The sequence below is a fragment of the Phoenix dactylifera genome, chromosome 13, assembly GCF_009389715.1.
Source record: "Phoenix dactylifera cultivar Barhee BC4 chromosome 13, palm_55x_up_171113_PBpolish2nd_filt_p, whole genome shotgun sequence".
Taxonomy (NCBI): Eukaryota; Viridiplantae; Streptophyta; class Magnoliopsida; order Arecales; family Arecaceae; genus Phoenix; species Phoenix dactylifera.
The window spans coordinates 9,098,742-9,116,938 of NC_052404.1; the positions used below are offsets into that span (position 1 = coordinate 9,098,742).

The 18,197-nt window shown below is 41.4% G+C and overlaps 2 protein-coding genes and 1 long non-coding RNA gene across 4 annotated transcripts; 1 reads left to right on the plus strand and 2 right to left on the minus strand.

The window, feature by feature from the left end:
• The first annotated feature begins 257 nt into the window (after positions 1-257).
• On the plus strand, positions 258-1,991 carry LOC103696561 (peroxidase 70-like). Its single transcript, XM_008778233.2, has 3 exons — positions 258-464; positions 598-792; positions 1,427-1,991. The coding sequence occupies exons 1-3, from the start codon at positions 258-260 to the stop codon at positions 1,979-1,981; spliced, it is 957 nt and encodes a 318-aa protein (XP_008776455.1). The 3' UTR covers positions 1,982-1,991.
• A 393-nt stretch (positions 1,992-2,384) lies between these two features.
• On the minus strand, positions 2,385-9,185 carry LOC103696558 (protein NRT1/ PTR FAMILY 5.1-like). 2 transcript variants are annotated; one of them, XM_008778230.4, is made up of 4 exons: positions 8,780-9,185; positions 6,511-6,728; positions 5,242-5,798; positions 2,385-3,609 (listed from the first exon to the last, which is right to left on the minus strand). In XM_008778230.4, exons 1-4 carry the CDS (start codon positions 8,880-8,882, stop codon positions 2,736-2,738), a joined length of 1,752 nt encoding a protein of 583 aa, XP_008776452.2. In that variant the 5' UTR covers positions 8,883-9,185; the 3' UTR covers positions 2,385-2,735. The 2 variants fall into 2 exon arrangements, with proteins under 2 accessions (XP_008776452.2, XP_026656744.2); XM_026800943.2 differs by lacking the exon at positions 6,511-6,728 and having other exon boundaries at positions 8,780-8,884.
• Positions 9,186-12,704: 3,519 nt separating this feature from the next.
• On the minus strand, positions 12,705-16,193 carry LOC103696559. The gene is made up of 3 exons (XR_003383353.2): positions 15,738-16,193; positions 14,819-15,652; positions 12,705-12,840 (listed from the first exon to the last, which is right to left on the minus strand). It is a non-coding gene; the product is annotated as an uncharacterized LOC103696559 (long non-coding RNA).
• Between the last annotated feature and the right edge of the window lie 2,004 nt (positions 16,194-18,197).

Sequence of the window (18,197 nt, forward strand, 5' to 3'; positions counted from 1 at the left end):
CAGATTTGTCGCGTCCAATCACCGGAACCTGCAGACTAAGTAGAAGGAAGAAAAACAACATCTGTAGACGAAGTCTTTTTTCTGATATAAGTCGGAGGAAACATCTATCTATAGACGAAGTCAAGCACTCTCTTTTTACGCTATCGAACCTCGTATGCTGCCATGGAGGAATAAAAATATCTTAACTCTCGTCTACATAAAGACCCGTCCAGATCCTTTAGCTAACAAGAGCGCCATAGATATCATCACAAATCCTCATGGCCGGTTGCAGTTTCTCCATGCTTGTCCTCCTAATAGCTGCATTAGCTCTCGCATCGAGGGCTCAGCTATGCCCCGACTTCTACGACCACGTATGCCCAGAAGCACTGCCCGCCATAAAGGCAGTGGTGGAGAGAGCGGTGGCGCGGGAACCACGCATGGGAGCGTCTTTGCTCCGACTGCACTTCCACGACTGCTTCGTTAACGTAAAGCTAGCTTGTCATCCCATTTGTCCGGAATTGTTTATCACTAATTTCTTTCTTTCATTCGTTTATTTCTTAAAAGGAAAGCAGAGAGTATTGATTTGATGTGCATACTTATATATATTTTGTTTTGCAGGGTTGTGATGGATCGATTCTGTTGGATGATGCCCCCGGTTTCACTGGAGAGAAGACCGCGAAACCTAACTTGAACTCCGTGAGGGGATTCGATGTGGTCGACGAGATCAAGAACGCCGTCAACGAAGCATGCCATGGCAATGTTGTGTCGTGTGCGGATATCTTGGCAATTGCAGCTCGTGACTCCGTCGCGGCGGTGAGTTGCTCTCTCGTTTTCTTCTGAATGAGAAATTATGGGGCGCGTGCAAATGGAATAATAGAGGCCCCTTTGGTATTTCTTTTGTTTCTGTTTCAAAAATCCCAGTACCATAAAACCTCCTAATTTTCTCAAATTATTTCCAAAAAAAAATCAAAAAAATTTAAAGCAAAGATTTATTGCTTCCAGAAACACGCAAAAATAGAAGCAAGGAACAACTGGAGTTTGGTGCAAAAACTGTCTTCCATAGCTCGATCCTTCTCTCATATTGTTACTCGATCGGATCTCCCAGCCACTTGTTATCGAAAACCTCTAATTCTTCTCCAACCAAAGGCTCCAAATTATACCGTGCTGCCAGCCAATGCCATATCCCAACCTCAACACCATTTCCTCCCGATATGATTGATCGTATTTATTTAAATTTAGAAGCAGAAAATATGGTTTTTAGCTCAACATATTTGGATATGACTTCGTCATTAGAAAAGGCACTGTCAAACATTCCAAAGAAACGATAAAAGAAATATCTAGATCAAGTACTTAGTAAAACTCGATAGTTTGTAATTCTTAGCCTTTGTTTCCTTCGAACATGTTTCCTTCTTATGAGAATTTATTCTAACAAAATACTTTACTGCAGTTGGGAGGACCTCCTTATATGGTACTACTAGGAAGAAGAGACTCGAGGACAGCGAGCCTAAATGATGCTAATAATGACATCCCGCCCCCCGTCTTTAACTTCTCTCAGCTCCTCTCCAACTTCCGATCACACGGGCTAGATCTTAAAGATCTAGTGGTTTTATCTGGCGGCCACACGATTGGGCTGGCTCGATGCACAAGCTTTAGGGACAGGCTCTACAACGAGACCAACATCGACCGAGGCTTTGCAAGCATTCTTCGCAACTATTGCCCAACCTCGGGTGGGGATGACAACCTTGCATCGTTGGACGCGACCCCGGCGAGATTCGACACAGCTTACTTCAACGGGTTGCTGCATGGGAGGGGGCTCTTGCACTCGGACCAACAGCTATTCAAGCGTGGTCAGGGTGTAAGCGATGGCTTGGTCAGTTTCTATAGTGCTAACCCCTATGCCTTTTGGGCTGACTTTGCCGTGTCTATGTTGAAGATGGGAAATATTAGTCCACTGACAGGCAACCGGGGCGAGATTCGCATGAATTGCAGGAAAGCGAATTAATTTGGTTTGCTTGGTGGCTTTATTATGAAATTCATAATTGTGTCTCATATATATATTAAACTATGTTAATTCATAAATTTGCCGTCTTTTTATTATAATCAACGGCCATGAAGATTTGTTGAATGTAATGGACATAAATTTGCTGTCTTAAAATTATTAATGGTAATAAGATCTGTTGAACGTAATAGACCATTTTTTATAATGATGGTGTGATGGTTTATTGCCTATAAACTCCAACTTATCTTAATGCTATAGATAAATATTCCTATTTTTGTTTTTATTTTTGAAAAATACGGTGGTAATGCCACACCTAAGTTTTAATCAAGAGCAAGTCCTTGAGTATTGGTTCCAACGACAGGACCCAACTCTTGTTGACATTTTGAAATTTGTGTGCACATCCATATAACAAGCAGTATATTTAAGAGAAAATCCGGAGCTCTAGCAACACCATTCCACCTCTTCTTCTTCTTTTTTCGGTTTTTCCGGGTAACATGGGAGGCCCGAGGGCCTAAAAACAAAGAAAATATATTACGACCGACAACTATGCTTGAGCCTAGCTCCAATGCCTAAAGAAAACATATTAATTCCACCTAGCTCCAATGCCTTAAGAGGATGACCAATCGACCTACAAACCGATGGTGAAGGATTTCATTTTAACAGAGCATCAGCCAAATGGAAACAAACCGTAGTCCCATAGATCCATCCTACAGTCATTAGAAGCCTGCAAGCAATTCCTGTCACACTCGCAAACCTACTAACCTAGAGAACTTGGGGGCGCATCCACGACGTCCTTCCCTTCCATCTGGACGCACAGCGCCTTCCCCTCCGTCATCTCCAACGTCTCCTTCTTGTAGTTGTACATGATCGAAACCCAGAAGAAGACCACCAGATTGATCACTGAGATAGCCGTCAGAAATCCATAGTAGTAGTCCAGATGCGAGTCGTTCAAGTTGTTCCCGATCCAGCTCTTCCCTCCACCTCTCCTCGTCAACTTATCGACGACGGTCACCAAAAGGCTGTTGAGAAAGTTGCCGACGCCGATCCCGCTAGTAAAGAACGTCGTCCCCAAGCTCTGCATGTCCTCTGGGGACTGATCATAGAAGAATTCCAGCAATCCGACGGCGTTGAAGACGTCGCCCACCCCTAGCAAAATGTACTGAGGCAGCAGCCAGAAGATGCTCATGGGCACGATGTCTTTGGGGCCATTCATACCGTGCGACTTGATGACATGCATTCGTTTGAGCTCGACGAGGGAGGCAACAATTGTCACGAGAACTTGGAAGCCAAACCCGATGCCGAGCCGCTGCAGGAGGGTGATGCCTCGGGGGTTCCCGGTGCGGCGCTGCATGAAGGGGACGAAGTAGCGGTCGTATATGGGAATGGAGAGGAGCATGGAAATGATGATGAAGCTCCCGAGAGATGCGGCGGGGATCTGGAAGCCATGGCCGAGGACTCGGCGCAGGGTGGTGCCTTGTTTGACGAAGAGGGTGCCGACCTGGGCCGTGATGATGTTGGGAATGAGGGTGGCGAGCCAGATGATGCTCATGCCAAACACCAGCTTAGTCTCTTCCACTTGGTTCACTGTGCAGGCTTTGGTCCCTTCCTTCAATGCTGCTTTGTCTAGAAACCTATAAACTACTCAGGATCACTAACAGGGTGATGAAGTGAGCCTTGTTGAAGTTCTCTAGACATGCCCATGAATCTTGCCACGTACTACAAATAAAATGCGATGCTGTATGCCATTCTATGGGGGTTGGGTTGCCTTCATGCCATCAATTTTCCCGGCTTGAAGAACTTAAAGACTTAGGCTTGCACATTAAGGTCACGGCCAGGCTCAAATAACAAGTCCTAGGTGATTTTAGACTTGAATTAGGCTTCTACTTCCGTAGAAAATAATTAGAGATTTCTTTTTGAAAAAAACCATTAAAGAGAGGACTACTGGCTCTCTCTTTTTTTCTTTTTTTTTGAGGGTGTGTATATAGCAGGGTGTATTTTTCGTGCGATAGAATGATTAACCTTTCTTTGCATGAATTCACCGTTGGATCATCAGTTGCTTGCTTTGATATCTATATCAACAGATGAATGATGGATATCCAAGCGCTTTTTGATCTATGCGGTGGGTGATCCAGTGGTGTTTTCCTGCAAAGAAAGGTTAATCATTCTTTTGCGCTAAAGATCCAGTTTGCTTGAGTCTTTGTCATGATACTCCAGTCAAAGACATGGCCAAAGCCCAGGCCCAATAAATTAGTCATTGGTAAGGCTTAAGTGAACTCGGCCTAGAGAATATCAATTGGGTTCAATACTCATCCGACTATCTGATGGGTCAGTACAGCACCAGCCTTTGGTCTCATGCCAATTAGCTCTAGAAAAAGTTTTTTACAGATGGCTCAGTGAGTATAATGTAAATTCGCTTGATGCCAATTAGGCCTTTCTTTTCTTTTCCTTTTCACTCTCCAATGATGTCAGGCAAGAATTTTTATGAATGTCAGGGCTTTCAAATTTGTGGGAGAGGATTTTCTTTTTTTTTAAAAAAAAAGCTGTACATTTTATTCGAATAATTACTTTCAAATAAGAATCTTTCGCAAATTCCTTAAGCATTGCTCTTTCTAAAATGTTGTAAAATTTGATTTGATTCTGCTAAAGTTTCAAGCAGACAACTGCAGTCGTTTCTCATGATTACGTTCTCCACTACTCCCTTCAGGTCGGCCACCGGAAAGCGCGGTTTTATTCTCCATTAACACCCCTACTATACCCACCCACCAACCTATCCGACGTAGCAGAATATTGGTGCAATTCAGGTTGGGCTTCGCCCCTTAATTGGGAACCACGTCCTTGCTTTACTCCGCATACTTCCGAACTCAACGTCAACTATCACCGTTCAGGTGTCAAATTATTACGCAATAAAATTTATTAGATGAACCAGATCCACGACGAACCTGTGATAAAAGGTATCCATTTAATAATAATTTTATCTTAAGATGAAATAAATCCATCTGAAATAATTTTATCTTAGGTCCACAGTAAATCTGATCCATCTCATGCAGCCCATCTAAATTTGCTGCTGCAGGCTGTACTATATTCAGCACAGTCCAATTCTCGGACACCACGAACACAGAACAGCCTTACTCGGAAAATCCATGGTGCAACCATTTGGGTCGCAACTGAGTAAATCCTAGGGTTTTCTACGTGACAGAATTAGTACGTTAATATACCAAAGCTTAGAATCGCCCGCTTCGAGCGATGTATGAGAGTTTAATTACCTGAAAGCTGAAGTGTGATGCACTCGCCGCTTTCCGGCGATCATATAATGCTGCGGCTCGAGCTCGTAGAGCGCCGCCGGGTCATCAGGTAGCTCGAACCCTCGATTAGCGAAAGCGGTAGAACAAACTTTAAAAATCTCCTTCGCTGGGCTCTCAGTCCTCCTAACCTTGTGCCTATAATTCGGCGTGCCAAAGTAGAAGATGAGGAGGGAGACCATGAGCCCGCCGGTGGGGATGCCGTACCCCACGCCCCACCCCAAGTTCTCCTGGATGTACACGAGGCCGAGGGTGGCGATGAGGGCCCCCATGAAGGTACTGAACATCCACCAGTTGAAGAAGGACAGCTTTAGCTTCTTCTCGTCGGGGTCGAAGTCATCAAACTGGTCCGCGCCGAATGTGGATATGTTAGGCTTGGTCCCCCCAGCTCCGATGGAAATGACGTAGAGTGATGCAAAGAAGAAGGCGATCTGAGATGGCGTCGCCTTGCTGCAGACCCCATGGGTGCAAGTTGGCCTTAGAGACTTGAGGGAGACCGCCATTGTCAAGAGGACCATGCCCTGCGGCAGCAGAAGGAAGAGGGTGTAAAGGTGTTGCAGCAAAACACGGCCCACATACCATTAAGATAAAAGTGGCACTACATGGGTCAGCAGAGATCATCGACGTACTGCTCGCCAAATTATCTTACATTATTAGGGATTCCACAACCTTTGGAGGCCTGATTCCACTTGAAGAAGGAAAAAGAATAAAACCAAATTGAAGTTTATGTGATACTAATTCTAAAACTTATTTTCTAGTTGCTGGTTCGTTGTGTTTTCTTATCACGGGTGTCCTCTTCTATACATGTCATTAATGGAGCAAGGTCTATCATGTTTCCCTGATGATGAAGCAACTGTAGGCCCTAGCCGTGTTGGGGTAGGTTGGCTTTCCCCGTCACCAAGCTGGTGGGTGGAAGGAAAGCAACTCCGGGGAATGAGACAATTGATATGAGGATTGGGTTCATCACTCCCTTGTCTTTCAAAATTAAATCATAATGAATGTGCGAACCAGAACAAACTCGTGCATTTTCCATCTCCAATCATGCATTCTAGTTGCCATCCAAATCATAGGCCCGTCCTCCCACAACAAAAATAAATAAATAAATTACTCCCCGTGATGTCACCTAGCTTCCTGTCACACTCCAACCTTCACCAGCCGATGATGAAGCTACATGTTCTTATTACACCATGCTTATTTCCTTAAATTGGAATTATGGTTGCAATTATCACTTACTGAGACGTAGATGAGAGCCGAAATTGTGAAGGTCCAGAACCGGCCGAAGTAGGTATCGGCGATGTAGGCTCCAAGGATCGGCGTGATCCAAACTGAACCCGACCAGTTGTTAACGCTCCTCACTGATGAGACTGTGTCCTCGTGTAGTTGGGTTGTCAAATAAACCACCAGATTTGAGGCGATACCATTGAAGGCCATCCTTTCAAATGCTTCATAGCCTGCGTGATCATTTGAGGAGACAAAGTAGCTTTCATGCAAACCTATCTAGTAAAAAGAAATTTTTGGGAAAAAAGTACTTCATTATAGCTACAAAGAAGCACAACAAGGATCCCTTCTATACTACTCTAACCACTCAACTAAACTTCCATGATCTCTCTCCTTACCAAACATATATGAAGGATATGGGGAGATTGTAAGACCCGATGCTTTGCCCTATCCACCACTGAAATAGGCAAAAAGGGAACAAGTTCTCCTCTTTGAGTCGGAAGAGGAGACCGTCTCCGACTCCTCTTCATCTGCATCGGAGGCTAGGAACCCTAGCCTCCATGCCTATTTAAACGAACCTCACTCCACCTTCGAAGCCATCCTCCATCGTAGCCGAATTTGAGAGCAATTTTTAGTTTGTTACCACGAAGGATCTCGGGGATTTCACCGTCGATCCGGCCGGGAGAGCTCGCCGAAAGTGAGTCGTGGTGGTTGGCATTTCTCTCCTTCTTTTGGTTGTTATGCCACCGTCTATTTGTCGAAATCCGGTCAGTGAGTCGCCGGAATAATCGTGAATAGTGTATCCCCTATTTCATCTTTTTCTTCCATTTTTATCGATCGTTGTCGGTTGTGGCACGCCGCCGATGACGCCGTGGGTTGTCGGCTGCTAGGATCATCGACCACGAGCGACTGCTGCCACCAAGTGCCTATTTCAGGAAAGAGAGGGAGGGAAGGAGAAATGGCCTTATAGCTCTCTTCTTCTTCTCTTATTTTCTCTCTCCTCTCTCTAGTTCTTCTCTCTTGTTCTCTCTCTTTATCATTTTTTCTCTCTCTACATATTTTAGTTGATAGTGGCGGGTCTAGGTACTTTGTAAAGTCGGCCTGACCATTAGAGGGATCCCGACCAATGTTGCGTGACCTGAAGCTTCGAGCCGGTATTGGCCTTGGGTCGGCATTATGCAGCTGTACGAAGGGTTTCGGGTTAGCATTATATAACCCTATGAGGGGTCATGAGTTTATGACTTGACTTCTCGCTCTATCTTGGTGTTTTTTCTCTCTAGTTGATCCGAAAAAATTCTTGGTTAAAAAGATTTGGTAGTAGCTTTGTTTGAGATTGCTACGTGATGGTGGATCCTTTAGTGGACTAGTAGAGGGTTCTGGGTTGTAAAATACCTCAGATAATTTTTTATATTGATTTGGTTCTATAGGAGAACAATCTTTAGAGCAAGAAAATGTCGAGTAGGGTTCTGCGCATCTGGATTCATAGATCGCGGTGTGGACAGGTGATTAGTCTATCTGGATTGTTGGCATAGAGGTAAGAATCTTTGTACACTCGTCTGTTTGATTATAGATATTTTGTGTATATATATGATATGCTAATGATTAAGATAAGTAAGATGTAAGAATTCTTTTAAAATGGTTTTTTCATTAAACCATATTTTAATCATGTATGCTTGTAATTGATACTATGATGGATGTACATATGAGTATAATTTATATTTGCATAATCAGACTAATGGATGTGGTGCTTTGAAGATTTTTAGTGGGTTGTAAAACTCACACCATTTTTTTTTCTTTTTCTTTCAGAGTTGCAAAAAACTTGGTACTTAGTTGTAGTTAGAATTAAGGATAAAAAGATGAATAGACAGGCTATTACTGAAACCAACTGGATGATTAAATTTTATAATTGTTCTAGTTTTATTATTTGTTATGGATTGAGATCATTATTATTTAATAATATTGAGGTTGTAATAAATTTTCAGATATTGCATATTCTCTAGTGATTTGTCCTAGATAGTATGCGGCCATGTCATATAGCCGATCTAGGTGCTGGGTTTGGGGAGCGACATAGATAAAGCTAAAGATACACGCGTGTTATGTTTAGAAACAAATCCGTTTGTGGAATCTAGGGGAAAGTATTCCTTCAATCAAAAGAATAAAAAAGCATTCATTTATTTACCTGTAAATTAAGATGATTAATTCGAAACAGATTGCTGTAATAAAGAAACGATATCGTGATATGACCCTAGAAAACATGAAGGGATAAGGATGCAGCTAGACATACCTACTAGGAAGGCACACGCTCTCCACCTGCCGGTTTGAGAAGCAAGAACCGGTCGCCCACGGAGATCAACAGAGCCATCCAGCGTGTAGCCCTTCTCTTCCATTAGAGAACCGCGGGGAGGACTTGAGACTTTGCGATGAGAAAGAGAGAAGCGAGACCTTGCCTAGGAGTTGGATGAAGGATAGAGGGGATACCCTTTGTGCTTCTCCGAAGAAGAAGAAGAAGAAGAAGAAGAAGAAGAAGAAGAAGAAGAAGGAAGATTGGACTCAAGATGGAAGCTACCTACCACAAGTGCTGGGGAGCTTATCACTTAAATAAGCTATAGGCGAGCACCAAAGCGGCTAGGTTATGTAGGACGCGTTTGCTCCACTTTCTTTCTTCTTTTTTTTTCCATATACTTTGTATTTTTTTCCCCTCAGCCTTTAGTTATGGTTCCAGTGATTTGATGATGAATATATGCCCTTCTCTTCTAAAATACAGACCCCTTTTTTACAACAGAGGCGCATGATCCTTTGTGGTGCATATTTTAAACCATGGAGAGCCACATGGCAGCCACATCATTTAATCACGGAGATGGAAGGCTGCCAAATAGGATACGGCAGGTCACCCCAAGTTTCTTTTTTTTTTTTTTTGTTTTTTTAATGAAAAGGAGGTAATAAACCTCCCAGCCTTTGTTGAAAATTAAGCAAAGAGATGCAGAGAGAAAGGTCTATTACTATCTGAGCAAGAGAGTCAGCAACCAAAAGAAACAAACAGAAGAGAGCAGCTAAAACAAAAATAAGAAACAAACAGAACCAAAGAAGGGGCCTCAGCTGGTACAAAGTGGTTCTCAAGCAAAAACACCAAAACAACCAAAACTGAGAATTAAGGCGGATGGAAGAGCTGAAAATAAACAATGCAGGGCTCAGTGGAGTATATCCCAACAGGCCATGTCAAGTAAGGCTGCAAATAGGTCGGGTTGATCCATGATCCGACTTGCTTAGACCTGATCCGGTTCGACTCATTTTGGAGGACCCATGGGTCCGGGTCGGATCCTAAAATTGGATCCATTTCATTTCTTAGGTCGAGTCTGGGTTTACGGAATTCAGATCCGACCCGACCATTTAAAATTTAGGTAATTTTGGATTTTAATTTTACGATCCGACCTTATCCAACCCGAACCTGTAAAATTATTTGGGCTCGCGACTGCACCTCGCGGGGGTGCAAATACAAGTTCTGAAGCTATGGATGGGTTAATCCGAATCGGATCCGAACCGGATCCGAACCGGATCCAAATTTTTCGGGTTGAGTCTGGGTTACACGGATCCGACCCGACCCGAATGACCTATTGGGTCAAAAATTGTAGCGGTGGATCCGACCTGACTCGATCCCATGGGTCCAAAATTAGGACTCGACAAGAAATCGGGTTAGGTCGGGATCACTCATAATCTGATCCGATCCGACCTATTTGCATCCCTAATACCAAGTTACATGTTATACAAGACAGTTTGCTTTTAAATGTTTGATAGATATTTTTCTCTATGATCACATGATGTGGTGGTCACCAAAGGATGTACAGATCAATGCAACCGAAAACATCAAATAGAGAGGATCACAACTCGAGTATGCATATATGGCAACTCTTGGACAACTCTTGGATAACTATTGGTCTGACCGTATCTTGACTGTTTTTGTGGCTGCCAATGAATCCCTAAAAGTGGCAGAAACAAATGGAGCCAATTATTGGACTAATAGTTACTATCATTCACATCCATTCGTTTCTTCTTAGACATGGTTTTGGGTGGATTAGATTTTTCATTGTGCTTAATGGGAGGTATTATTAAATTTATATATGAGAAATAACACAGCCCATGCATTTGTGCATCACAGCTAGCCCATGCATTTGTGCATCACGAGCGCTCGCAGGGACGTAACGGAAGATTGTAACGTCCATCAGAGCACTGACCATACGGCGGAATCTTGGCTCGCAAATGCAGCGGGCAGCGACTTTTGGCGGACGTGCCACCGGTAACCATTCGCACAAAGGTGACGGCAGTTGAAAAGGAATAAAATATAGCTCGCAAAAAGCGAAACAGCGAACCTTACTGCATGTACAGAAGGACTGAATTGGGTTGGCTTTCCCTTTCATCACCCCCATCAAAAAAAAAAAAGGGTTTGGCTTTCTTTTTCTTTTCTTTAGCTTTACGGTAAATGTCACTTGATAGATGGGGACCTTTTATATTGATCTTGACTAAATTGTACAAGCTGCGAGTATAAAATGCACTGAAATTTTTTTGCAGCAATCAACTGATTTCTCTTGGATACGAAGGATTCATCTTCCTTTGCTAGAATTTACTCTTGGAACATGCAATAATTGCTTCGAGATCTATATAGAGGATGATTGAAGGAGTTTGGAGTAATTTTAGATTTGTGCATAGCGTCGTCCAATGATTTATGTTGCGACAGAAGATCAATCACTCTTTTGCGTGAAATAGACAACCCGAACCCAAATGATTGTAGGACTATTTTATTTAATAAAGCACTTCATCCTTTACTATCCATCCACCTATATAGATCTCAAGGCATTCTGTCCTCTATCATTTATTGGTCTGCATAGATCTTAAAGCGTTTCATTCTCTAACATCCATCTACCTACACATATCACAAAGAGCTTCGTCCTTTTTATCATCCATCCGCTTGCACAAATCTCAAAGTACTCCATCCTTTGCCATCTATCTACTTATACGGACCCCAAAATACTCCATCCTCTATCATTCATCCATCCGTATAGGTCTCAAAATGATCCATCCTCTATCATCCATCCACATGCACAGCTCCCAAAGCACCATGTCCTCTATCATATATCCATTTGCACAGATCTCAAAGCGCCTCATCTTCTATCATCCATTTATCTACACGGATCTCAAGTGCTTTAGTCTTTATAATCCATCCACTTGCACAGATTTCAAAGCAATCCATCCTCTTCATATCCATCTATCTGCACAAATCTCAAAGCACTCCATCCTCTATTATCCATTCACTTATGCAGATCTTAAAGTTCTCCATCCTTTGTCATCTATCGACCTACATAGATCTCAAAGTACTTCGTCCTCCATTGTCCATCTACGTGCATAGATCTTTATTTTCTATTATTCATCTACTCCGCACACATCTCAAAGCACCACATCCTCTATCATTCATTCGCTTGCACATATCGGAACACCTCATCCTTTCTCATTCGGCTATATGCACACATCTCGAAGTGCTATATCTTTTGTCATTCATTCATTTGCGCCGATCTCAAAGCGCTCTGTCTACGTGGCTCTCCTTCCCCTTATCCTCAATTCATGTCGAAAGATGAACCTCTTGCAAAATTAGTGGGAATGACAGTTTTGCGATTTTATCGAAGTTTAGTTATTAGGCTGACTCTCACGTGATAATGTTTTGTAACAGGCGGCCGGACTACATTGCAATAATTTTGAAGTTATAGCAGCTAAATAATACTTTTTAAAATTTGAGATTTAACCGTAAAAAGCCTAAATTTGTAGGGTTGTTTCTGCAATTTTTCTATTAAAAAATTAAAATTAGACGGTTGATGGTAATATCTCTGCCATAATACCTGGCTGTGCTGGTGTTGGGAGTCTTGGAGAGATACAAAAGAAGTGATACGACCAATATCTTCTTTTTCTCCCCTCTTACTATCCTTTTTCAAAATTTGTTTTCAAGGAACATAGTGACCTTCCTTATCTTTTATCTTTTCTAAGGATAAGAGCATGCTTAAAGTCTCAAGGTACTGCTAAAATTTCCAGATGATACGTCGTAGGTAGAAGGAAGCGCGCGCACTAGTCTAGTCCCTTGCCGCTCTCATGGTCGATACCCAAGTCTTTGTGCTCTTTTGTTCATTTTGTAAGAAAATATAAAATATATAAATAAAACTATTTCATCCTATCAACTTAAGCTTTTGGGACAAGTTGTGATAAACCAAAAGTATTTTTTACAATTTATTAGAAACTGTGGACAGAAACATAGAAAAGAAAAATTGAAGTCCAAAGCAATTCATCCCATGCCTAAACAGGCGCCACCTGCAAAACAAAAGTAAATCAAGTTCGTAGATCATGATTATATAAATTTGTATACAAAAGTAATAAAATAATTTATAAAGTGTATTATGTTAATAAGTTTATTACAAAAATCGAAGGCAATATAATGTATGTTCCTATAACATCTCCAATTCTTCTATAACATCCATCAAATCTTGTCAGAGGCTTATTATCCACTTTTACTTTCTTAATATATATCTCTCAAAATTGAGCCATAAGTGCATTTTTTTTACACAACTTTATGTGGATCCTTACAAGAGTTTCTAGTGTCATATCAAGATGAGATATTTTGGAACTAAATTTACAACTATCATGAATCAAATTGTTGAGACCCTATTCTTTATATAATTAAGATATTTTCTTTAACCTTTTTCAAGCAACTGGAATAGAATTCCAGTTCAGATTTAATAAACTGTGTTGTTCCACTGCAAATTAACTGTGCCATGCCAGTGTAGATTGCGCTGTGCCATGCCATTGTTGTGCGATGAAAGGACTCACCCTCAATCGTACTGTTCCCTTTCCTGCGTCCAAACTGCGGAAAGACGAATCGAGAAGAAGAAGTAGTAGAGAATAAAATCAAATAATCACGAAGACAATAATTTTACGTGGTTCATCCCAATACGGGTTACGTCCACGGAGGCCACACACACAGATTTCAATATATTCAGCAAAGGTTACAATGATTTCTCTTTTCCGTTGGAGATTGCACACCTAGGGCTTACAAGAGAGATAGGACTCCAAAAGAAACTCTCTACAGCCGCTCTCATCACCTCTAGGGTTCACCAAAAAACCCTATTTATAGGTTTTCAACACATAAGGAAACTTCCCTACGAAACCCTAAGTCAAAAAAACCCATCTTGCCATCGTTTCAATGAATCCCGTGATCAGGAGTCGACTCTTCACTTTCAGGGGTCGACTCCCGATAAGTTCGAGTTGACTCGGACATCCTCGGGTCAACTCCAAGTATCAGCACCGAAACTGGCACGCTCTGTCTTCCTGAGAGAGTCGACTCCTTCAACCTGCAGGAGTCGACTCCAGCAAGCAACCCAAAAAACTACTCTCTGTTTCTTCAATGTGGCAGATGCGAGTCGACCCCCTCATCCCTGGGTCGACTCAAGCTTCACATGAGTCGACTCCTAGATGCTAGGGGTCGACTCCATTCAGTTGGCACAGACTTTTTCAAACAAACTTGAGCCGAATTCAATTTGCAGTCGTTTCGAGTTTCGAAGTCGTTTCGAGTTTCGAGGTACATTTTCTCAACAGCCATTGCACTCCTATTCATATTATCACCACAGGAAGTACATTCAAATCTCAATTTGTAGCTCTATGATATCACATATTTCATTGTTAGCTAAGCACTCATTTGTGTTGAGGTTAGAGTAAGGATAAGTGGATTCTATTTTATTTACTAAATTGAAACAACTTGTGGCTGACCAAACACAAATGCAAGCATGGAAGCCATCTTATAATAGATAGCAACAGACAATAACTCGAAATATTGCTCAACAGAAGTAGGATACAATAAGTCATCTAGGCATATGGTTGCTCATCCAAATCTGCCCTCGGGCACAGGGTAAAAGTTGTGCTCATTAGACATATTCTGGACTAGTCTAATATGGGGTAAAAAGAAACCATTGAAACAAGAAGGGGATTTTGCAGTCCCACTAACAGATCTTGTTCTGTTGACTCCACACACTATCAAACTGGGCACTGGAGAATTATATCTACTTTCTTATGTAACACAATATCTAAATCTGCACTAGTTTTCAACCTCGCTACCAGGGCCATTTCCATTCATCTGGAGACACTAGTGGGTGCCATGGGTGCCACTAGCAACACATACAAAGAATAAAACTCCAACGAAGTGCTATAAAAGATTCTCTTTAACATTTGATAGTCCAGCAAAAGACAAAAAGAAATTAAGCAGTAAATTAAAAGGAGCAGGCCATGATCAGCTTACCTCATTCCAAGATCTTCCTTGTGCGAGCCGTGGATAAACAGGAGCCTTTGGATTTGCAAAGGAAAATGCATTTGAAATTGCGACGACCTTGGGCTGCAAATTTAGTATACAAGTTAATCCTGTACTGCACTAGCGGTGACAACTGCAATCAACAACCAAATAAGAAATCATCATCAAAAGTTATCATAAGTAAATTTAATATTAAAAGTTTCAAATAGGAATATCATCAAACAGTAGCAAGTCATAAAGAAATGATGCGTTCTTTTGGAAGGAACAACCACCGTAGAAAGAAACAGGAAAACTAAAAGAAAGAGCTCTATGTTCGATCTTATCATTTGGTCCCATGCACAGGAAGAGAACAAAACAACAAAAAAGAGAGAGATTTATCTTCAATAGCTCACAGTAGGAGATATTAATAGCAGATGTCGAACGGGTGGTGGCCAGGATCTACTATGACTAACTGGGTTTTTTGTCGAATAGATGGTGGGCTGATTATGCTATGCCTACTCTCAAGAAGGAAAAGAGATGCAGTTGAAGGGGCTGAAGGCGGCGCTGAACTCGCTGCTGCTATGGACGGTGAAGAGGAACTGCACGAGAGAGGAGGATGAGGAGCTCTATATATTGGTGCTGAACTAGCCGATGTACAAGACCATATCCTCCGACCAGCCCCAGTCACTTCTCCGCTGCTCAGTTTAAAGAAAGCCCATATGCCGATGACGAGGCTCTCTCTCGGGGTACCTCTAAGACTTGTAAGTGCCTGTTGTGAGCAAGCATGCGATTACTGCGGCACCTCCATAACTCCGAGGACTCACCAACCAAACCATTCTTCTCCCTCTGTCCAAGTTATTTAAGGGCATTAAAATGTATGAACAAAATTGGATGATAGTTAAGGAGAAGATAAGATATGAAGACCTTTTACCTGGAAAAAACAACTATATTAGTAGTTGCCATAGACAGCCTTCTCCTAAAATATATCTAGTAAATGGATCTAGCATTTATTGCAAAATAGGCTTGAAAGTTTTTGCAGGAGGATGACTCTTCTTGATGAAACCTTATTCAAAGAGTTTCCTATCGCCGGAAGTAATTTGGAACGATGATTAGAAAAAATCTCAAAAGTTTATCTTCTATTTGGAAAGACATCAGTAAACAACTTAAAGTCTTTTGAAACTATTTATCATTTAAATTGGGAAATAGCAAGAACATCCGCCCTTGGGAGGATAGCTGACTGGGGCCTTTGAAGCTTTCTTCTTTATTTACTGAGCTCTATGCTAATTGAGTAAGGCAGGATTACATGGTTGCCTCGCAATAATCATAGAGAACACTCTCTTAGAAAGTTAAAGTAAGAGGACCTCTTACAAAACAACAAATGGATCAATTATATACCCTCAAAGAAGCCCTCTCTCTCATGTAAGACCGTCTCGAATGGGTGATGTCTCCCTGTGGAAACTCAGGAGGTTGTTTTACAATAAACTTTTTCTACAAATTTCTTAATAATAGTGGCCTTCGCTGTCCTTTTTATAACAGCCTGTGGAAAGCAGCTTTACAAAAAAAAAGTGAGAATTTTTATATGGCTTGCGCTCAGAAGAGATTCTTGTTAAGAAAGGATGACAAATTAGTGATGGATGTGTACTGTATGGAAAAAAGAACCGAAACGATCTCCAATCTACTAATTAGGTGCTCATTTGCCTGCAGTTTATGGACAATAATTAAAAGGCAGCTAAATCTGAGAGAATGGCCTATCAGCACTAATGATTTGTGGACCAAATGGAGAAACAGAAAATTTCAACAATCAATGAGAAGAGTTGTAGATTAGTTGATTGCTGCTATTTGTTGGAAAATATAGAAGGAGTGAAATGCTCAAAATTTTTTTAAAGAAATCAAGTTCTATCCATTGTGTTTTGTATAAAATCTTGTTAACATTTTTCAGCTGGAAGTGTCTGTGTTTAGAAAAGCTACTTAATCCTCATCTAAAATTTGGAATAATCTCGCAACATTGGTACCGCATGTTGAAAGACATTAATTTGTCTTTGTAGAAGAAGGCTAACTCATATCAGGATACAAAGTTTATATAGTTGTATACTGAATATACAGAGATCTTTCAAATCACCTAGGAGATTATTCAGCTTGTTGAATACTTTACAGGTCTACTTGTAGATCACTATCTTTTGTGAAACATTTTTATTGCTCTTTTGTATTTTTTTTTGCAAATTCTTTATAAATAGTTTATGTAAAGTTTTCTTTTCTAATAAAGGCTAGGTGGCTCTGCCTCCCTCTTCATTAAAAAAAAAATAAGCGTCTCTACTGGATTGGCCGCATAAGCGGCCATCCAATTTGCAATAAAATTGGCCTCCTTAAAAACGTGCTTGGCCTGAAAAGCTATCTCATTCCTCCCTATCAGCCAAATATCCCGAAACTGGGTGGTCGTCACTCGAGCCCAAAAACGTCAAATCTTTGGAAAGAACAAAACTCACCTTCTTTTTTTTTTTTCTTTCTTCCTTTTTTTTGTTAGATAACAAAACTCTACTTCGTCTTCTATAATACATTGAGTTTTGCTGTGGCACATTTTATTAGTTTCACGAAAAAAAGTGATGATCCCTGGCCGTCCTTTTCATGGGGGTAAAAAATAAAAATACGTATGCAACGGTTACCAGTTATTGCATGGCTGCTTCTCTTTATGTTTGATTACTTTATTCAACCCGTCCTCCTCCATCTATACCATGCCCGTCTCCGCCGCTTGGTATCCCTGCCCCACCTCCTCGCTGCCACCTCTGCAGCCCCTCCACGACCCACGGCGTACGCCACCTCCTAGAAGTGGATAACACCACTCCAAGATTGCCGGTTTATCCGAGAGGCAATGGAGGTGGTGGAGAGAGGGGATATGCAACCAAACGACTGGGATTTGAGAGCAGCCATGTTTGTTGATTGGAACTGCTCGGCAGCAAGGACGGCAAGCACCGACGGCAAGGTGGAAGAGAGTGGAGGTAAATTTTGAGCTAAGGTTTTCGCAGGAGAGGTGGCTCCTACCAATGAAGGGGGTCGAGTAGGCAACCACCGCACGATAAGGAAGGAGAAGGAGGAGGGGATAAGAGGAAGAGGAGGAAGAAGGATTTTAAAATAAGAAAGAGTCTTTGTAGTAATTACGTAAAAACTAGCATCTAAAACTGGAGCTCTTATGTGAGACCTATTCCCGGCATTATGCTCCAAAAATAGGAATATTTATCTATAACATTGAGATAATTAAGTTAGAGTTTATACACAATAAACCATCACACCATCATTTATAAAAATGGCCTATTACATTCAACAAATCTTTATTACCATTAATAATTAATTTTAAGACAGCAAATTTATGACCATTACATTCAACAAATCTTCATGG